Raw genomic sequence first — 16,353 nt, 5'->3', positions numbered from 1 at the left:
CTTGGTAAAATAGACCTTGTCATTGATGTGACTTCCTCTTACACAGCCTCAGCAGATACCCCTGATGATGGGCGTTGGTGCGTCTGGGTTTCGCATTGTTTGACTGAGCCAGAGTCTTTTATTTCAATGATGGCCTCACAATCCGAAGCGAGCTTCTCTCGTCGCTGATTGTTGTTGTTCCTATGATTGATTGCATCGTCCATGATTTGCAGGATGCTTGGTTGCAGTTCCCGGATTAATTTCTGCTTGGCCTTGAACTCAGTGTCCCAAGAGCCGTCGCCATTGCGATGGTGCGGAATAAGATCCCACTTCACTAGGCTGTGTTCTTCTTCGTTGGATAGATCCAGCCACGCATAAAGATCCATACGTCTGGCGGAGCGCTCGTCCTCCAAGGCAGGGTTATTAGAGCTCCCGCGAAGTGCCCAGGACTTCGGCGATAGCTGTCTAAACTCAAAGTCGGCAGGCCATTCAAAGACTGTTGCCTTCAAACGGGATCCGATCAAGCAGGTGTACGCTCTTCTCACTACATTCCCGTCCGAGTCGCGCCGCCGCCTAAGATCCACAACATCGTCGCATCCCCAGCCGTGGCAGAGCAAGATGGAAGATCCGATGATTAAAACGACGGTATAGATCTGCGTCGCTAGACAGGCCATGCCTAGAGCGACAACATGGACCGCAAACGCGGCCCAGCTAATCCACTGGGCACACTCATAGCCCTTGGCTGGAGTCACCTGGGGGTTCCGCGCGAAGACCGGAACAATCAACTCCGACGGTATGAACATGGTCACCACCTTGGAGTTGGGGGTCACCACGATGGTCTTTGAACTTTTCGCGGCGGCGGATGGCGCCAGACGCAATATCGAGCGATCGATGGCTCGGCGGTTGAGGTGGATCATGTACGCTCGGCCCATAACCATCACGACTAGTGCCAGGGCGTTCGCGAGGCCATAGAAATCACCAGAGAGGATTGTCAACGCGAGGGGGAACCCCAGCAGTACGGCGGCGAGGAGGGCCGCGAGAGCAGTCTCGTGAATTCTCTGCCTGGGCGTCGAGATAACCTCCCAGTTTACAATGCTCCGAGTGGTCTCGAACTTCTGGCATTGGACCCAGCGGGTAAACCAGGCGGCCAGCTCATGGGTGTAAACCCCTTTGGTGATGTTATACAAATGGAAGGACTGGTTTGGTATCCGAAAACGGTCGCCGGCGATAATGAATCCGGCGAGGAAGGGCATATATTCAGTGAATTTGCTTTGTGATAGACGGCCGACCCACACATTGATGTCCTCGGCGCCTAGGAGTGTAATAAGACCAAGGGCGTCAATGCGGAACGGCTGCCAGTAGCGCACTGAAGCCCATGGATATTGCATTTTCCTTTCATGGGTGACCAAATTTTGAAGGAACTGAGACTAGTGACATATTGAATGGGGCTGGGAATTAGAAATATACAGGAAGCGGAGATTTTGTCATGCACCATGAGGCTGGGTTACACGGACCGCCAGCACATTTCGTACTCCGCAGTGCGCATTGCAGAACCGGGCTTAGGCGGTTGGAAAGCCCTCTGACCAATTATCACGACACGACATATAAGAGCATTCAATGGTATCTCAATGACATGGTAATACACTCCGTCCAAACGACGTGTCGGCGGTGGCTTTGTGGTACGGATGATAGCTGAGTAACCCTGAGGAGGCGAAGCAATGAGTATGAGGCTCGTAAAAGACGTCAAGTTGATAGGCAACACGTGTCCCGCTTTCAAGTTTCCCCCCGGTTTAAATAAGTAATCAATTCTCGCGCACTTTGGAACAGCGCTTGTTGCCCACTAAGATGACACGAGTCATGTCCTCAAGCACGCTTGAGGCTTACTGTGTCGATCCAGCGGCTCTGTTTACCATTCCAGAGCATGACTTTCTGCATCTAATCTACCGAAATTTCACAGATGAAATTGACCGCCTGAAGCGAGCATATTCTATCCGAGGCTCGTCAGTCAATGTCTCTTCCACACCATCCCCGTCTCAGATACTTTTGGGATCAGATTATGACGAAGTCAACCGCACCCTGGTCAGTGTTCTCGCGCTGCGGTGGATCCATAACGGACAATACGAATCGTTCGTGGGAAACCAGCCGGCTGCGATGAAGTTATCTCACCGATCATTTACATGGATCCAAGATCTCTACCGAGAATTAATGCAGCACGGGGGTCATTTTGCTCTCATCATTTCTATCGTGATCAACGATCTGGGAAAGGACCCGTTTCTAGCCCATGACTATTTCCGTTTAACCGGCCATGATATTGCTGGACTCAGTCATGACCTGATCCTGCTGAAGGCAGTCCAAGTCGGTCTTGTCGGCTGTCTTGACCGACTGTCGCACGATGATAAGGCGGATGTATTACGCGGCTTAGAGCTGGGTGCGTCTTTGAATTTTGGGCAGCTCGCACAGGCTGAAAACAGCCCCGGCTCCCTGTCAAAGCTGATGGACATGAAATGCTACCGCCGGGCATTTGATCTGCATTTCATGGAGCAGATCCTGGACGTCGCTGGTGCAGCGGGCCACATAGACTGGACCTGTGCCCAGAAACTGACCCAACCAATCTTTGACGCCTATCTCAGCGCTTATACCTCCTGCATCAGAATTACTTCAGGGGAACTCACGTTACGGGGCGGGTACGATCTCGTCCTGATCCAACGGGCTAACGCACTCCACGAACAGGGGTTCCGACCGTTAGATGTTCGGGCGCCAGAGGACCGAGCTCTCATGCGGCTTCTATGCATGGGAGGCGTGACGGACCTCCCAACGGCACAATTGTATGAGACGGCGTGGGCGTCTCTCGAGGCGTCTTTGCAATTGCCGCTCCTCCATGCGCTCAACCGCGATGGTTCGGTGACCGTACCGGCCGTGCAACCCACTTATGCACCGGCCCTGTTCACCTCCGCTCTCGCATCAATCAAGCAAGGGGACCAAGGGGAAAAACAGAAGCTCTTGACCGGGTTATTCGGGTATCTCTCGCGGGTAATGACCTTAACCGAGCCTCTTGACGACCCCTCACCTGTCGTGGAGCGAAGTCTCCTGTGGGTGGTGAAGGATTATGTGGAGAGTGGTCTGCTTCGGGACGATCCGGGCATCTTGGGCCGTCTCGAGGTTCGGTAGGCCGTGGAGGCTTAAGTGAGGCAATTTATGCAGTGGTATACCTGTTATGACTATTTGATATTATTGGGAATGAGCCTGGCCTACTGTGACGCGGGAACAATCACACCTTAGCACGGTCATCTGAGGAATCTCGGACTTTCTCGTCGCTTGTAATGGGAGGCTATCTTTTTGCGTTAGCTGATCGCTAAAGCTGCAGCACGCCCTCAACATCCACATGGACGGTGCTCCCGCGTCCTGCTTGATTCTTCTCTACTGCGTTCGTATGCATGTCCGATCCATTGTTGCGCCTGACCCAAGCCCCGCCGAAATTAGCACCACCGGATTCGTCATTGACTCTCCTTAAGGGAAGCGCGAGTTCACCTTTGTGATTTTCCCAGAAGATGACCCTAACCTGAGCGCTGAAAAGACACATGTTATATGTGGATATCCAACGATTCGACCCATCCTATACAATGCCAAAGTCCTTCCACTTGGCACCCACATCTGCATTGTTGCGAACAAATTCGCCCTTCATTACGCCATGTACATCTGAGAGGCAAGGTTAGTATTAAATACTATCTGTGGGGTGTTGTCTGAAACTCACAAGAGTCCGAGACGAGGTGGTAAAGGCCGTCCCGCCTCTGTCTAAGCACATACGGGTAGCTGCCTCCCTTAAGGATACATACGAGGTCCCCCTCTTGGACAGCGTACCCGCCAAAGCCAACGTGGCCCGAATCTAACGAGATGAGATGGAATCTTTCTTCTATGATTGGTTCTCCTGCGGCGTTTGTGAGCCTCTGAGGCTTAAGGATGGCGTTGATTCCATCCCAACTTGAAGGCTCGGGGGATCCGTATCGGTATGTTCCTATCTCATCGATAGCGCGCTCTGGATGGCCATGGCCATAAAGACCTAGGCGTCGCAAATTGTCCTCCAAGCTGTTCTCTGGAAGACAAAGTATTCTTCTGCCGACCATCCCGGAGAATGACTCCCGGTCCATGATCTCGCACGTCCGGATCCAAGCTACTGGCCAGGGGCCACCAGCAATGTACTCCCGTTGATGTCCCGGGGGTGTGAGGCGCAGCGTCTCCCAGTCAGTGTCGAGCTCTTGCGGCAATCTGACCTGGTCAACAGAGTTGCGGGGATCTTTTGTCCGGAACACTTTCTTAATTCTCCCAACCTGTACACCAACAACGTGAAGGATTTTGGAATCATCAGAGAACTCTATGTGCGCCTTGAGACCGTCGCATGCATTGAACCCAAGTTGCGGGGACACCACAAAATCCTCGAGATTAAACGTCGTAGATCCCAGACCCCATTGACGAAGACGCCAATCAGGAACCCAACTAGGCCAATAGTACAAGGGCTCAATAGGCACGTCCGAGTCGGCTTTTCTTGATTCGTGGCGTCTACGAGAGAAAAGCGTGTGTGACAGCAATTTCAGGTCCCTGTAATAGGTAATGATCGCTATAGCAGCGTCATGATAGACTTCTCTAATCGTCTTCTTGTAGCTCAGGTGAAGGATGGGTGCGTTTCGCTGGGCAAGCATACAAGCAGTGTATATAATGTCGCGCGCATCGCTGTGCTCACGAGGATGAAGGAGCCACAGGCAGTATAGCAGATAGTCCTTCGCCCTGCCTATTGCAGGCGACGGCTGATCATCGTGCCTGTGCCATTCTCGCAGCATAGATATGTCGTACACGTTCTGAACGAGAGGGGAAAGGAGCTGAAATGCAGCAGTTTGGCGAATTTCGGAGCTCGGAGGAGTTTGATAGACGTACGCATGGAGCACTTTGATCGCTTTGCCGAACACCTCCCATTCGACCATCGCTGTCTCCGTGTAGAGCTCCAAGGACTGTGCTAGCACAAATGGTTGTATCATCCAGATCTTCTTCCACCACTGTGCTTTGAGAAACCCTCTCAAGCCTTCTAACGCACTGTCAATCTCGAGTAAAATCCGGATTATCTCAACGTACAGTCCGGGCAATTCGGTACTCGTACGAGGGATCTGTATGCGACTGAGAGCGTTCAGTATGCGAACAAAGTCGGCCGTTATCTCTCCAAGCCACACAAACACGTAGTCAGCTGATCCGTAAATGTGTGGCAACAAGCTCGTCTGCGAAGCGCGCTCATCGAGATCTAGCTGGTTAATGCTTAGCATGTCTACCCATACGTAGCTGCCTTCTGAGACGCGTCGTAGCTGTATCAGAGCAGACTCCAGCTCTTTTGGTACCATGATTTCTCTTCCTTCCATCATAATTGTTCCCAGTGAGCCAGCGGTCTCCCAATCATGGGATATGGCGATGAATTTGGGTGCGCTCTCAATGTCCGTGATAAGAACCTCGAGCTCCACCGGAGCATCGGGACTCTGAGTATCGCAGTCTTTCAATCGAAACAATCGGATGTTATGCTTGTCTTTCTCGAGAGGGCTGTAAAAGCTGCTGATTTGATCCATTTTCAGAAGCGAGGAGTAGCTGCCGGCCCTCATAGAATACATAGATGATTTTGCCTGGTTGCGAATCTGGGGATATAGCGGCGCATAATGTGTACGTTCCTCACAGCTCGCATTATTGATGCACATATGTCGGAGAAAAAAGTAGACTTTGGCAACGCCTTCACTTGGCCTCTCTGTTTCCTTTGCTAATTCCTTGATGATGCCCATTACAGGGACGGGGATCGCTGTTTCCTTGCCGTTCAGGCGCACGATCTCACACCGGGGAGGACCATCTAGGTAATCCGATACAAAATCGTCAATGTAATAGAAGGGCGGACAGTCTTCTGCAGTCAGTTCTGTGTGGACAAACCTCCAATTCGTTGGCTCTTCATGTTCCTCGGAAATTTCACCCTCGATGAGACGAATTTGAGTGGAAGTTGCGGACATGTCAAGATTACCGTAGTGCATGAATGCATACTCGTTAAACCGGATCTTGAGCAGTTCCTTTGGATTGAGATGCTTCAGGTGCAGCAGCTCTGTGCGTTGACCACCGACAGGGCCGTCTAGGAAATCGATCGTTTCTTCGGGATCCCACCACTGGGCAGTGCACAGGGGATACGAGTCTCGGTATTTTGGAACCTTCCAAATATCAGTCTTCCAGATCTTTTCGTTCTGGAGATATGAACGCAGTAACGTCGTGTACACATAGTTTATTTTGTAGAATCTCAAAACTCTGAATGCATGCACAGCAAGTGGCCTGAGGCTAGGGTCTGGAACTCCCGCAATGAAGAGCTGCATTGAGTTGTCGAGCGCAGGGTTAGGCGCTAGAAGGGCTTTTGCCTGGGCGTCCTGGCTGTCCCAGCTTCCTTGCGGAAACTCTGGAATCTCTTTCGAATCGACGCCACTTTGCATAAGATGTGCGTGTCCATCCTCGACATGGTGTAACGTAAAACACTCGTCCAACGGCAGGTGGGAAAGGATACAAAGGGACGGTAGCTCCTCGGGCTCAAAGAAGACGATCTTTGCGTCAATCCTATCCGAGACCGTTCTCGATGGGCGAATGAAAAACACTGGGACTTCGAATCTCTCCAGATCCTGCACCGGGTTCATTATCGGGCCGGGTACCACCTTCAAGTAAGCCTGTTGCCCCGAGCCAGGTTGCCATTGCGCGGCATATTCGCATCTAGACGCTAGCAGCTCCGTGCTCCGGCTAAAAAGGTCTTTGTGCTCTTCCGAAGCTGCCATCGAAGGCCATATCAGGTACCTTGGTTGGTCTGTATATCGCAGCTCCATGAATTGCTGTGAGATTGCGCGACTATGGTCCACCCTGTGCTCGTCGGGCTCGGCGCCTCCGTCGTGGGGCTTATACTGTCGACCCTCAGAGCAAGCCGGACATTCCCAGTCGAGTATAAGTGTGAATGGCGGAAGATTATCGTAATCCCTGAGAATCATGGTAGGCTTTAGTGTGGTCAATTCCTGATCCAGGAGCGGAGGTATAACTATCACGGGATAGCGGGCAGAATCAGATTGGGCCATCTTTCAAAAGGTGTTGCTTTTGCTTGCTTGAGGTTTTTTTGCGTTCTTGGTCAAGGAAGGCTGGCTATTCTTAAAAGTGACGAGAGTTACAGGAGCATGGTTGTATCAGAAGATATTCGCGGACGTATCCCATCTCATAGGGCGACAAGAACTTGCATGAAAATTGGGGTACAGCGTGGGGGATGGAAGTTGCACCCAACAAATCATATCCCAATTTTCAGCCTCATATCAGAATACGGATTGCGGATGGTGGTTGACTAGTAGTAGTCACCCAGGATACCTTATCACACTGGTCCTTAGCCCTGGCTGGCCGGTCAGGATAATATGTTTCTGCCCGAAAGCCAGGCTGCTCTATCAGACTGTGCCTAGCAAATATTGTCATGCTGAACTATATTCATTTTAAAACTCTGTAAATTCTTAACCAACTCTGTGAGATGTGCGCGATAGCCTTTCACAATATAATTAACACTGTGATACAATCTGACTTGCTCAAGGATCGGAGAAATGTGGCAGCATTGGATTGGGTACTAATGGCTTTTGCTGTGCCGCTTTAGGTCCCCCTGCATTATTGTCTACAAGGCTGAGGCAATCAGTCATCCATCCATTCTGAGATTCTCTGTCGGCTCTCAGGAAAACCAGTGAATCTGGAAGGTGTTGTGCAGTTGACTCCAATGAATAGTCCAAAGCCTTCCCAGTGTAGGAGTTCCTCATCTACGAATCCCAAGCCCTCATCAACGTAATTCAGTCGTGCTGTACATTCCATCAGTTGCTTTGCGTCCTTTCATTGCACAGTTATGGAAAAGCCCAAGAAGGACGACTTCGTCCCCGCAAAGACAGTTCAGGTCGAGCAGAAGAATAATGCACATATCTATAATGTACTTCCTCCGGATCATATCAGAATCCTGGACTTGTTTCCAGGCTCGGAATACGACTTGATCGAAGTCCAACTTCACGTCGCCCCGATAGCGGATCCGGGAAAATACCAGGCACTCTCCTATGTGTGTGGAAGTACCACCGATGACCTACGCCTAATACTTTGCAATCATCACGAGTTCATGATAACATCAAATCTCTTCGACGCCTTAAATCGTTTCCGGAGCCCAACAGAGACCCGTCGCTTATGGGTGGACGCAATCTGCATCCACCAGGGATCAATCAGCGAAAGGAGTCAGCAGGTGCGGATGATGAGCCAAATTTACGAGGGGGCTGAAGAGGTCTTGGTATGGCTCGGAAAAGACAACCCGGAGGTTAATATCAAGCGGGCATTTGAGGTGATGTCAACGAGGGCGGACTATCGACTCCAGTGCATGAGTTTGGATCAGCCCAGCGGATCCGCTCCTACGATATTATGTATAGCTGATCCTGATCTATATGATGTTTTAGCGGAGGTGCAGCAGCGATTCGATCCACCAACCTGGCCTGACGACTGCGACCCGAGCCTCCGGGGGATGGTAGAGCAGCTTTTACAGCAATCGTGGGTGGATTTTCCTAGATCCCAGCTCCTCATGTATATCGGATGCAGGCACCTGGACCACAGTACACATGGAGATGCCTCACAAGATCAGACTTCCATACTCGGGATAATGCCTGACTGGGACGCTGGTCATGTCAGACGCCTGGCCAACGAAAACTTCGCTACGTTCACCGATTTCCTGAAGGAGGCAACGAAGCCAGCAGAGATGAGACTGTCAGATAGTGAAGCCGGAGAGGTTTTTTGTGCGATCAACGACCTGTTCGAAAGACCATACTTCCAGCGAGCCTGGATTGTGCAAGAGATAATTCTTTCTCGAAAAGCTACGCTTGTTTGCGGGCAGCATGAAGGAGATCTGGAGTCCTTCTGGCATGTGTTCGGCCTAGACCGACTCCAATCTACATATATGCAGAACTTTTACCTGGACGACTTCCATTTTTTTGAAGCGCAGAAGAATGTACAGAAGATTTTCATATGGGCACGTTCCATGAAAACACCGTCCCATCTGTCCCATCTGTCCCGTTTGACTTTTGAAGGGCACACAGTCTTTAACCAAATGGCTTATATTCGAAGCAGCGGGCGCAACGGCAGACTCGGGCTAATTGATATTGGACATTTACTGAACAACTTTCGGAAGCAAAAGTCAACAGACCCGCGGGACCAAATATTCAGCTTGGTGGGTCTCCTGCAAAGGTTCTCCAAGCGGCCGGGTGTGCTGCAATGGGCTGAAAACTGCGTAGATTACAGCCTTGGTGTCCGAGACATTTATCTGAGTACTGCCCAACATATTGCAGAGAATAACCACGAGAGAGACAGGGGAGATACCACGTCGTTCGGGGGAAGCTGCCACATCCTAAGTTTCTTCGAGCAGACTATAGGACCGCCCCCAGAACAGTTGGATTTACCTACATGGGTCCCTAATTGGTCAGCTGAGAGAGAAAGTACTGTGTTTAATACAAGAAGAATTGACGAGACAGCCAGCCTGATCCCATATGATGCTCGGGTACAGGGAGAGTCCCTCGTGGTATCTGGGTGCATCGTGGACAAAGTCACGTTCTGCTCGGACGTCCTTGGATGCAACGAACAGATGTTTCAGGAAGTCGATCTGTGCTACATGTTAACCGAGCGAGAACGCAAAAAGAAGACTCCCAGCGTCTATGGTGCTTTTAAGGCCCAATTCGAGGGTTTTTGGCGTACCATTATAGCGGACAACCCAATCGGCACCAAGCCATACACTGACCACACCCACCACTTTTAGGAGCAGGACGCAGTAAGCGAATGGCTCGCTCAATGCCAACACAACTATCAACAAGTCCGCCGGACTTGGTCAGACGAGCTGGAAAGTCGTCCGATTCTTGGCCCGACACTCGCTCGGGTCCAGGGTCATGATGAGGGCCACGCACCATCAGCCGAGGATGGCAAAGTGCAGGCACTCCTTCGGCGCTTGGACAAGGATCGATTGTTGGAACTCCTGGAACTGGATGAGCCACGTTGGGGGTCTCTGGAGGCGCGCATGGAAATGTCCAAGCACATTCTCATAAAAACAGAACAAGGTTACTTTGGATTAGCACCTCCCAGCGTCCAGATCGGAGACACCGTGGCCCTTCTTGCTGCATGCAGTCACCCCTGGTACCTTCGTCGCCAGGACCAGCATTATACTATCGTGGGCAAAGCTTGGGTACATGGTTTGATGTACAAAAACGATTCCTTTTACCAAAGTGACAGTTTTCGGAAGAATCGTACCCAAATCGAATTGCGATAACGAGCTTTCTAGACTATTTGCATTTTGTCAAGTTACCCTTCCATTGACACAACTATATCCCAAGATCTTTCGTTCTAGCTATATCCGATGCTGGCTTCTTTGCAATATCGTTCTTGATGGAGGAATCCGCTTTCCCATCGAACAGCACGCAAGCCGCTTCACCGAATTCCCATATCACTAATGCATTCTCTCGGTCATTCATTCGCCGGGGCGACTTTGCCCTGGTGAGGCAATCGTCTCAGGCTAGGCTAGTTCATTCAAGCTCATGCTTTGACAGGAATGGCCAAGCAGTAGCAGATACACTCGGAGAAAAACAGGCGGATTTGCCTACGATACACAATACGTCCCCGGTTTCTCCCATATGCACGACTCTAGGACTGGTGGTTTAAGTTGACATCGGGTACTGATGCTGTGCCATTGGTACGTGACTGGGCAGGTCCATTAGATCAACGAGAATGACAGGACTAAGTGACTCGCTCAAATCATTTTGAAATGTAAGACGATATAGAGCAGAGTGGTTTGCCACGATCGTCTTGGCATAGACAACGTTCTGTAATGAGATTGAGAAGTATCTTGGTCCTACCTGAGGCGATGAAACGCAATAGGCAACAGATTGCTGCCAGGCACATTGATATAAGTCATCACTGGGGCAACTCAGATGTATGATTCGTCTTCATGAGCCATTTGATCCTTGTGATGACACTTCCGTCACCACATCTGTATCCAGCTAGCATCACGGCATCATCCATTATTCTAAAAGCACACCACACACAAAGGTCAAACCGTACTACATAAACATGTAAGATCTCCACCAGGGGCTGGCTTCAAGATATCTCTGGACGCCTCTTCTTCTGCAAAATTGCCAACCTACAGTAAGACACCTTAGCAAGCACTAGTAGGCCTTGCTCAGTGTCCCGTCCCGGTCTGCCTCCAAACAGAGTGTCCGGGGAGGAGTTTGTGTTTCCCCGCCCAATAGGAGGGAGAGCCTTCGGCGCTTCGAGGATTTTCCCTAGAGTGTTGAGTATACGATCCGCGCCTGCCTTCCACTAGCTGGGGAAGTATCCCAGATCAACTAATCTCGTGAAAATAGCGGTAATAGCCGCAAACGTGTTGGAGAAACCGAAGAGCTTAAAAAATCCTGATGTCACTGCCGTTGTTGTTTTTTCAGTTTCTGGAATTTGTCATTGAGGAAGATATCCACTGCCTATCACAGCACAGCATTCTGCGCAGTATTCCAATAGTGCAATGACTATATCCAGAACCATCAACATAAATCAGGGGCCATTTCACATGTGCGTCAGCAGAGTCCTCGGCCAAAAAAGGAAAAAGAGAATTCTAATCTATGAGCAGGCGGAAAAATTGCTGAAGAATTATTATTATTAACAATAGGAGAAATTTAAGCTGCTAATGACTGTTCCATATCCCACGCCACTTTAGAGTTTAAACGGAGCAGTTTTGTTAGCAGGCGCAGCGGTATACAACTGCTTTCCGTTCTTCTTGAAGCCAGTAATGACAGCCTGACCTTCGGCACTGATCACCCACTGGGTGAATTGGTCAGCCATCTTCATGTTGCTCGCCTTCTTGCCGACGAGCATGTGTGCGGGATTGAGCAGAGGATCGGCAGGGTCGTCAGTGGCAGCCTTGTAGATGGTGGTCTTGTTGGCAAGCGCCTCGTCAATAGACAGGTAGGTCCCGCGGTCAGTGATGGTGTACTCCTCGAGGAGAATGGCCGCAGTCAAGGCTTGAATGGGATAGGCAATGTACTGATGATACCAGGTGGAGTACTTGGTTGCCCAAGGAACCTAGTGTTTGTCAGTCAAGCTATTTTAAGGTATTCGGATAAGGTGTAGTGGATGACTGACTTGTCCGATTTCAATCCACAGCTGGGAGTCCTTGATGTTGGTGGCTGACTTGTCATAGCGAGTCAGGAAGCGAACAGGAGTGGTGACGTTGGCGGCGTCACCAGCCGATGCAACGGCGTAGATGTTGGAGAACATGGTTTTGATGTCGTCTGCCTTATTGAGTCCGGCCGGGTTGGAGGGTGGTCCAACTAGCAGAAAGTGGTCGCGCCAGGCATACCATGCAGGGCTTTTGGCCACACCCTGCTTGATGGCGATCTCTTCAGCAGCGGGGGTATAGGTAATGCCAACATCGACGGTGTCATCCTTGAGGTAGTTGATGGACTCGGTGGTGTCGTTCTTGTACCAGGCGACTTTGAATGGGTCGGAGCCGTTCTTGACGCTGGACTGGATGAAGGCATCGGCGAGAGCTATGTATTGACAGAGTCAGTAGGCTAGACATTGACAGATGAGGTGATCCAAGGCGTACCCTTGATCAAGCCACTTTGGCCAGCTCCTCCATTGCCAATCCGGAGCCTAACACTGCCCCCAGAGTATCCAGTGTAGATGGCGGCCGGGTCGACGGCTAGGGAAGTAGCTGCCAGCAAGGCCAGAGACAGTGCAGATTTGAGCATGATGATCTATCAAAGATTTAAGGGAATGCGGATCAAAATCAACAGATGAGTCGAATGAACGACTGAGGGAGAAAAAGAACGGGACTGGGGAAGCATGGCTCATTTATACTTTGCATTCAAGTTCGCAAACCCTGCATTTGTGTAACTCGTGGATTGGGCAGTTTAATCCACACCCCTGAAGAGAAGAAAGATACGCACAAGGGGGAGGTCTCCATTGCGCTTATCCCAAAAGCACGATGTGTGGGCGAAGTCTAGGTGCTCGGACGAACGCATGATCTCAAGCATTGCTACCTAGTTTCGGCGAAGGTATTGGCGATCCCCCAAGCATTGATCCGAATTGGCTGACAGTGTGAGTATTTACAGGGTAGACTGCATTACCCAGCAAACTCAATCAGGGGCTAGAACTGAAGACACGCTGCATGATCATCTCCGATATCCTCTTTTCTAAGATGTTGTCGCTATGATCATTTCAAGGGGTCATCACAAGCAAAAGCTCTGTCAAAAGTCTTGCTCCTGCCAATCCGTCCTTTCAAAAAGGAGGGGAAAAAAGAAAAGAAAAGAAAAAGAAAAACCCTCAATTTCTGAGGATGACTTGTCCATTTGTGCATCCCAGCTGATAAATACGTAGTTGCTTCTGGCTGGACCCTTCACATTCCAGCTGAGCTATTGCTGCCGATCAATGTCAAGTTCCCCACATGGTTTGATGAGATTTTCATGAGATCACATCATCACCGATCTACTTATCCCCCGGCAGGCCGGCTCTTATTACTATGCAGGCAACTCACTGTCAAGATCCAAATATGGAGTGTTTGGACTACAAATATGATAGTGGAACCATTCAGATCTGCGATATGGTAGCGCCCGGACTCGGGCTGCTCGTCTTTACCTATATAAGCCCGTAAAGGGGTAGTCTCCGACACTATGGTAGGTGCACGTTAGCTAAAAAGTAAGGTCGAAATACATGCTTTGTTGCTTACCATTTAACAGTCCAAGGGACTCACTCCACTTTTGCAAATCTATCACAGTAGGAGATATATCACAAGAGGAGAGATAGGCACTGTGCATCTACACAGTGCCCCTTAAGCTTCTAGATTTATAATTATTCCAATCATATAAATTCCCTTAGTGACTCTTATAAATCTGAATAACTCTAGAGGGCTCTAGGTGCCTAATTAGATTACCTAGTTTACTACCAGAGTTGCATTTGGTCTGAGTTTAGGTGAGTTCAACTGTTAGGAGCTACAGCGGCCTGTAATGCCGCCATACACAACCAACACTGATAGTATGAAGATTCAGAGTATTAATTGACAGATATGTGACTTCTACCACCTGAACAACTTGTTCCACTTGCTTGATCCAAGGCTAACGATCCTTTATATAGCCTTGCCTGACGACGACCATGTGAATGATGCCCACCCTTTGAAACTCCCTTGTTGACACTTCCTCGTCCTCAGCCAGACTCCGCGTTTACAATGAGAGCAATGGCCTCGATATTGTCTGAATGTTTCATGGTAAATTCGGCGATCGCTCGATACGGCCATCGAACCACCATTGCCCCAACAAGAACCGATCCTGACAGGATCCGGAAATATGCCGATGAGGTTGCCGAATATGATTACGAGCAGGCAGTCAGCATTATTCAGAGAGACAGTGCTTTGGCTGTGGACAAGCGTGTGCAGAATTCCATCGAGGCCAACGTTATCAAATACTGCCTGCCTATACCCAGGAAGGAGTCATCCTTTCTCGGGTCTATACGGGTTCCACTGAGGTGCTTTCTTCGAAGACTTTATTGGGCAGCTTCTTCAGCATGCTGCCTGATAGTTCAGCTTGGGTGGCCTGTGCGGCAGGCACCGACCTCAAGGACCCAACCGAGGTGTCATCCGTTTGACCGCTCCATGATTTGCCAAATCCTCCACATATATTTCGCCTTCTTTCAGAACCAATTTACTTGGTTTCTCGACTACAGTAAAGATAAGGTGTACGATCAACTGCTCACTGCTTTCACTGGTACTCGTAACCAGACTTCATGGCTATCGATTTCCAATCGGTCGTCCCCATCCTCCGCATCTTTGACATCGTCAAGGCGGACGAGTTCTATCTCGACTATCTCGGCTTCAAGGTCGACTGGGATCATCGGTTCGACGACAACGCGCCGCTATATCGGCAGATTTCTAGGGGAAACCTGATCCTTCACCTAAGTGAGCATCACGGGGATGGCAGCCCGGGTGTGCAGGTCCGCATAATGATGAGGGGAATCGCGGAATATCATCGCGAACTAAGTGCCAAAGCGTACCGATATATGAGGCCGGGAATTGAAGAGGGTCCGGCGGCGGGATCGCAAGAGATGGGCGTCATCGACCCGTTTGGAAATCAGATAAAATTCTGTCAGGACGATGATGAGAAGACGCAAACTTAGGCATGAACACTAGTCACGGCAGTGTCCAGCTGGCTACTCCATAGGCCACCTTTTACGTCTCAAGCAAATGTCTAGGCTCCGCATATTTTAGGAAGAGTTGGCAAAACTCCGCAGTAGAGGCTGTGCCGTTACTGATACGGGCGGCCGCTCGAGGCTCACACCTGGCATGAGCTGAGCGACCAGGCCTAGAATGGCGCTTTCACTAGGCCATGGGGGAAGCAGCGGTATTTATGAGCATAATCTGTGTTAAGAACCCTGAGTGCAAGTTTCTACTTCCCACATAATCAAGTAGCTGTGGAATGCTTGGCAGGCACATTTAATTAAATTTCTAGAATCCCTGTCCAAATACACCTATTAATTAGCATATCTTCTGGAAGTGTGTAAGTAGAGAGGTATAGTATATTATAACCTAGTAGGTCTAAACCCTCCATACTGTTGGCGTTGGCTGCATATAGCAGCGTTGCAGGCCACCATAGCCCCTAACATTAGAAGGCACCTTATAGGAAACTGAACTTGAAAGGCAAAGGGAATGTATATATTTAATCACATATGCGCATGGACGGGATGAGTGAGAGAATATTCCGTTTCATCGTCTAGGCCATTCTAAGCACCCACTAGCGCATCATCCTCATGATCCGGGATTAAGTGACCTGGGTAGGGAGCAAGGTACGACAGCTTCTGGGGTAAGGTTTTGTCCAATGCCATGGGATCAATGCGGATATTAAGACTTCGGAGCTGCTGTGGGTTTAATTCAAAATTCATCAACTCCCAAGGCCCTTCACGCTGAGTTCCACGTCCCTCAATGCCTTAAGCATCTCGCGGCGGGAGGGAGGTTCCCCAATCTCGGACGTGGCGCAGCAGGCGTGCAACCGAAAAGAGGGGCTGGGTAACTAAAGAGAATTCTATTTGATGAAAAGGCATCAATCTTTGATTAGAAATGGCGACATACTCCGATCAAATTGATGGGGCGAGAAGGATCGAGGAGTTCGGAGTCCGACGTGTTTCTCAGGATTTGCAAGAGGTATTTCGGAGTCCGGATAGTTGCTTAGCACGAAGGCTACATCAAATATTTTGGAGTCAAAATTTATTAGGCCGAGCTCCGATCACGTATGAGTATGGAATTCTGTCCCTGGGTCC

At 49.9% G+C, this 16,353-nt stretch overlaps 6 protein-coding genes across 6 annotated transcripts; 3 read left to right on the top strand and 3 right to left on the bottom strand.

Annotated features, from left to right (window-relative positions):
- Window positions 1-38: 38 nt before the first annotated feature.
- ALT_2448 (uncharacterized protein) lies at window positions 39-1,367 on the bottom strand (the record flags this gene model as incomplete). The annotated part of the gene is made up of 1 exon (XM_033562866.2): window positions 39-1,367. One exon carries the CDS (start codon window positions 1,365-1,367, stop codon window positions 39-41), a length of 1,329 nt encoding a protein of 442 aa, XP_033418757.2.
- A 457-nt stretch (window positions 1,368-1,824) lies between these two features.
- ALT_2447 (uncharacterized protein) lies at window positions 1,825-3,147 on the top strand (the record flags this gene model as incomplete). The annotated part of the gene is made up of 1 exon (XM_033562865.2): window positions 1,825-3,147. One exon carries the CDS (start codon window positions 1,825-1,827, stop codon window positions 3,145-3,147), a length of 1,323 nt encoding a protein of 440 aa, XP_033418756.2.
- A 184-nt stretch (window positions 3,148-3,331) lies between these two features.
- Window positions 3,332-7,094, bottom strand: ALT_2446 (uncharacterized protein; the record flags this gene model as incomplete). The annotated part of the gene is made up of 3 exons (XM_089599345.1): window positions 3,332-3,538; window positions 3,599-3,675; window positions 3,731-7,094. The coding sequence occupies 3 exons, from the start codon at window positions 7,092-7,094 to the stop codon at window positions 3,332-3,334; spliced, it is 3,648 nt and encodes a 1,215-aa protein (XP_089456491.1).
- A 794-nt stretch (window positions 7,095-7,888) lies between these two features.
- On the top strand, window positions 7,889-9,823 carry ALT_2445 (uncharacterized protein; the record flags this gene model as incomplete). Its single annotated transcript, XM_033562863.2, has 1 exon — window positions 7,889-9,823. One exon carries the CDS (start codon window positions 7,889-7,891, stop codon window positions 9,821-9,823), a length of 1,935 nt encoding a protein of 644 aa, XP_033418754.2.
- Window positions 9,824-11,760: 1,937 nt separating this feature from the next.
- Window positions 11,761-12,800, bottom strand: ALT_2444 (uncharacterized protein; the record flags this gene model as incomplete). Its single annotated transcript, XM_033562862.2, has 3 exons — window positions 11,761-12,129; window positions 12,190-12,596; window positions 12,656-12,800. 3 exons carry the CDS (start codon window positions 12,798-12,800, stop codon window positions 11,761-11,763), a joined length of 921 nt encoding a protein of 306 aa, XP_033418753.2.
- Window positions 12,801-14,826: 2,026 nt separating this feature from the next.
- Window positions 14,827-15,216, top strand: ALT_2443 (uncharacterized protein; the record flags this gene model as incomplete). The annotated part of the gene is made up of 1 exon (XM_033562861.2): window positions 14,827-15,216. The coding sequence occupies one exon, from the start codon at window positions 14,827-14,829 to the stop codon at window positions 15,214-15,216; it is 390 nt and encodes a 129-aa protein (XP_033418752.1).
- Between the last annotated feature and the right edge of the window lie 1,137 nt (window positions 15,217-16,353).

Source organism: Aspergillus lentulus (assembly GCF_001445615.1).
Source record: "Aspergillus lentulus DNA, contig: Alt04, strain: IFM 54703, whole genome shotgun sequence".
Classification (NCBI taxonomy): Eukaryota; Fungi; Ascomycota; class Eurotiomycetes; order Eurotiales; family Aspergillaceae; genus Aspergillus; species Aspergillus lentulus.
This window is presented reverse-complemented; position numbering and strand designations above follow the sequence as displayed.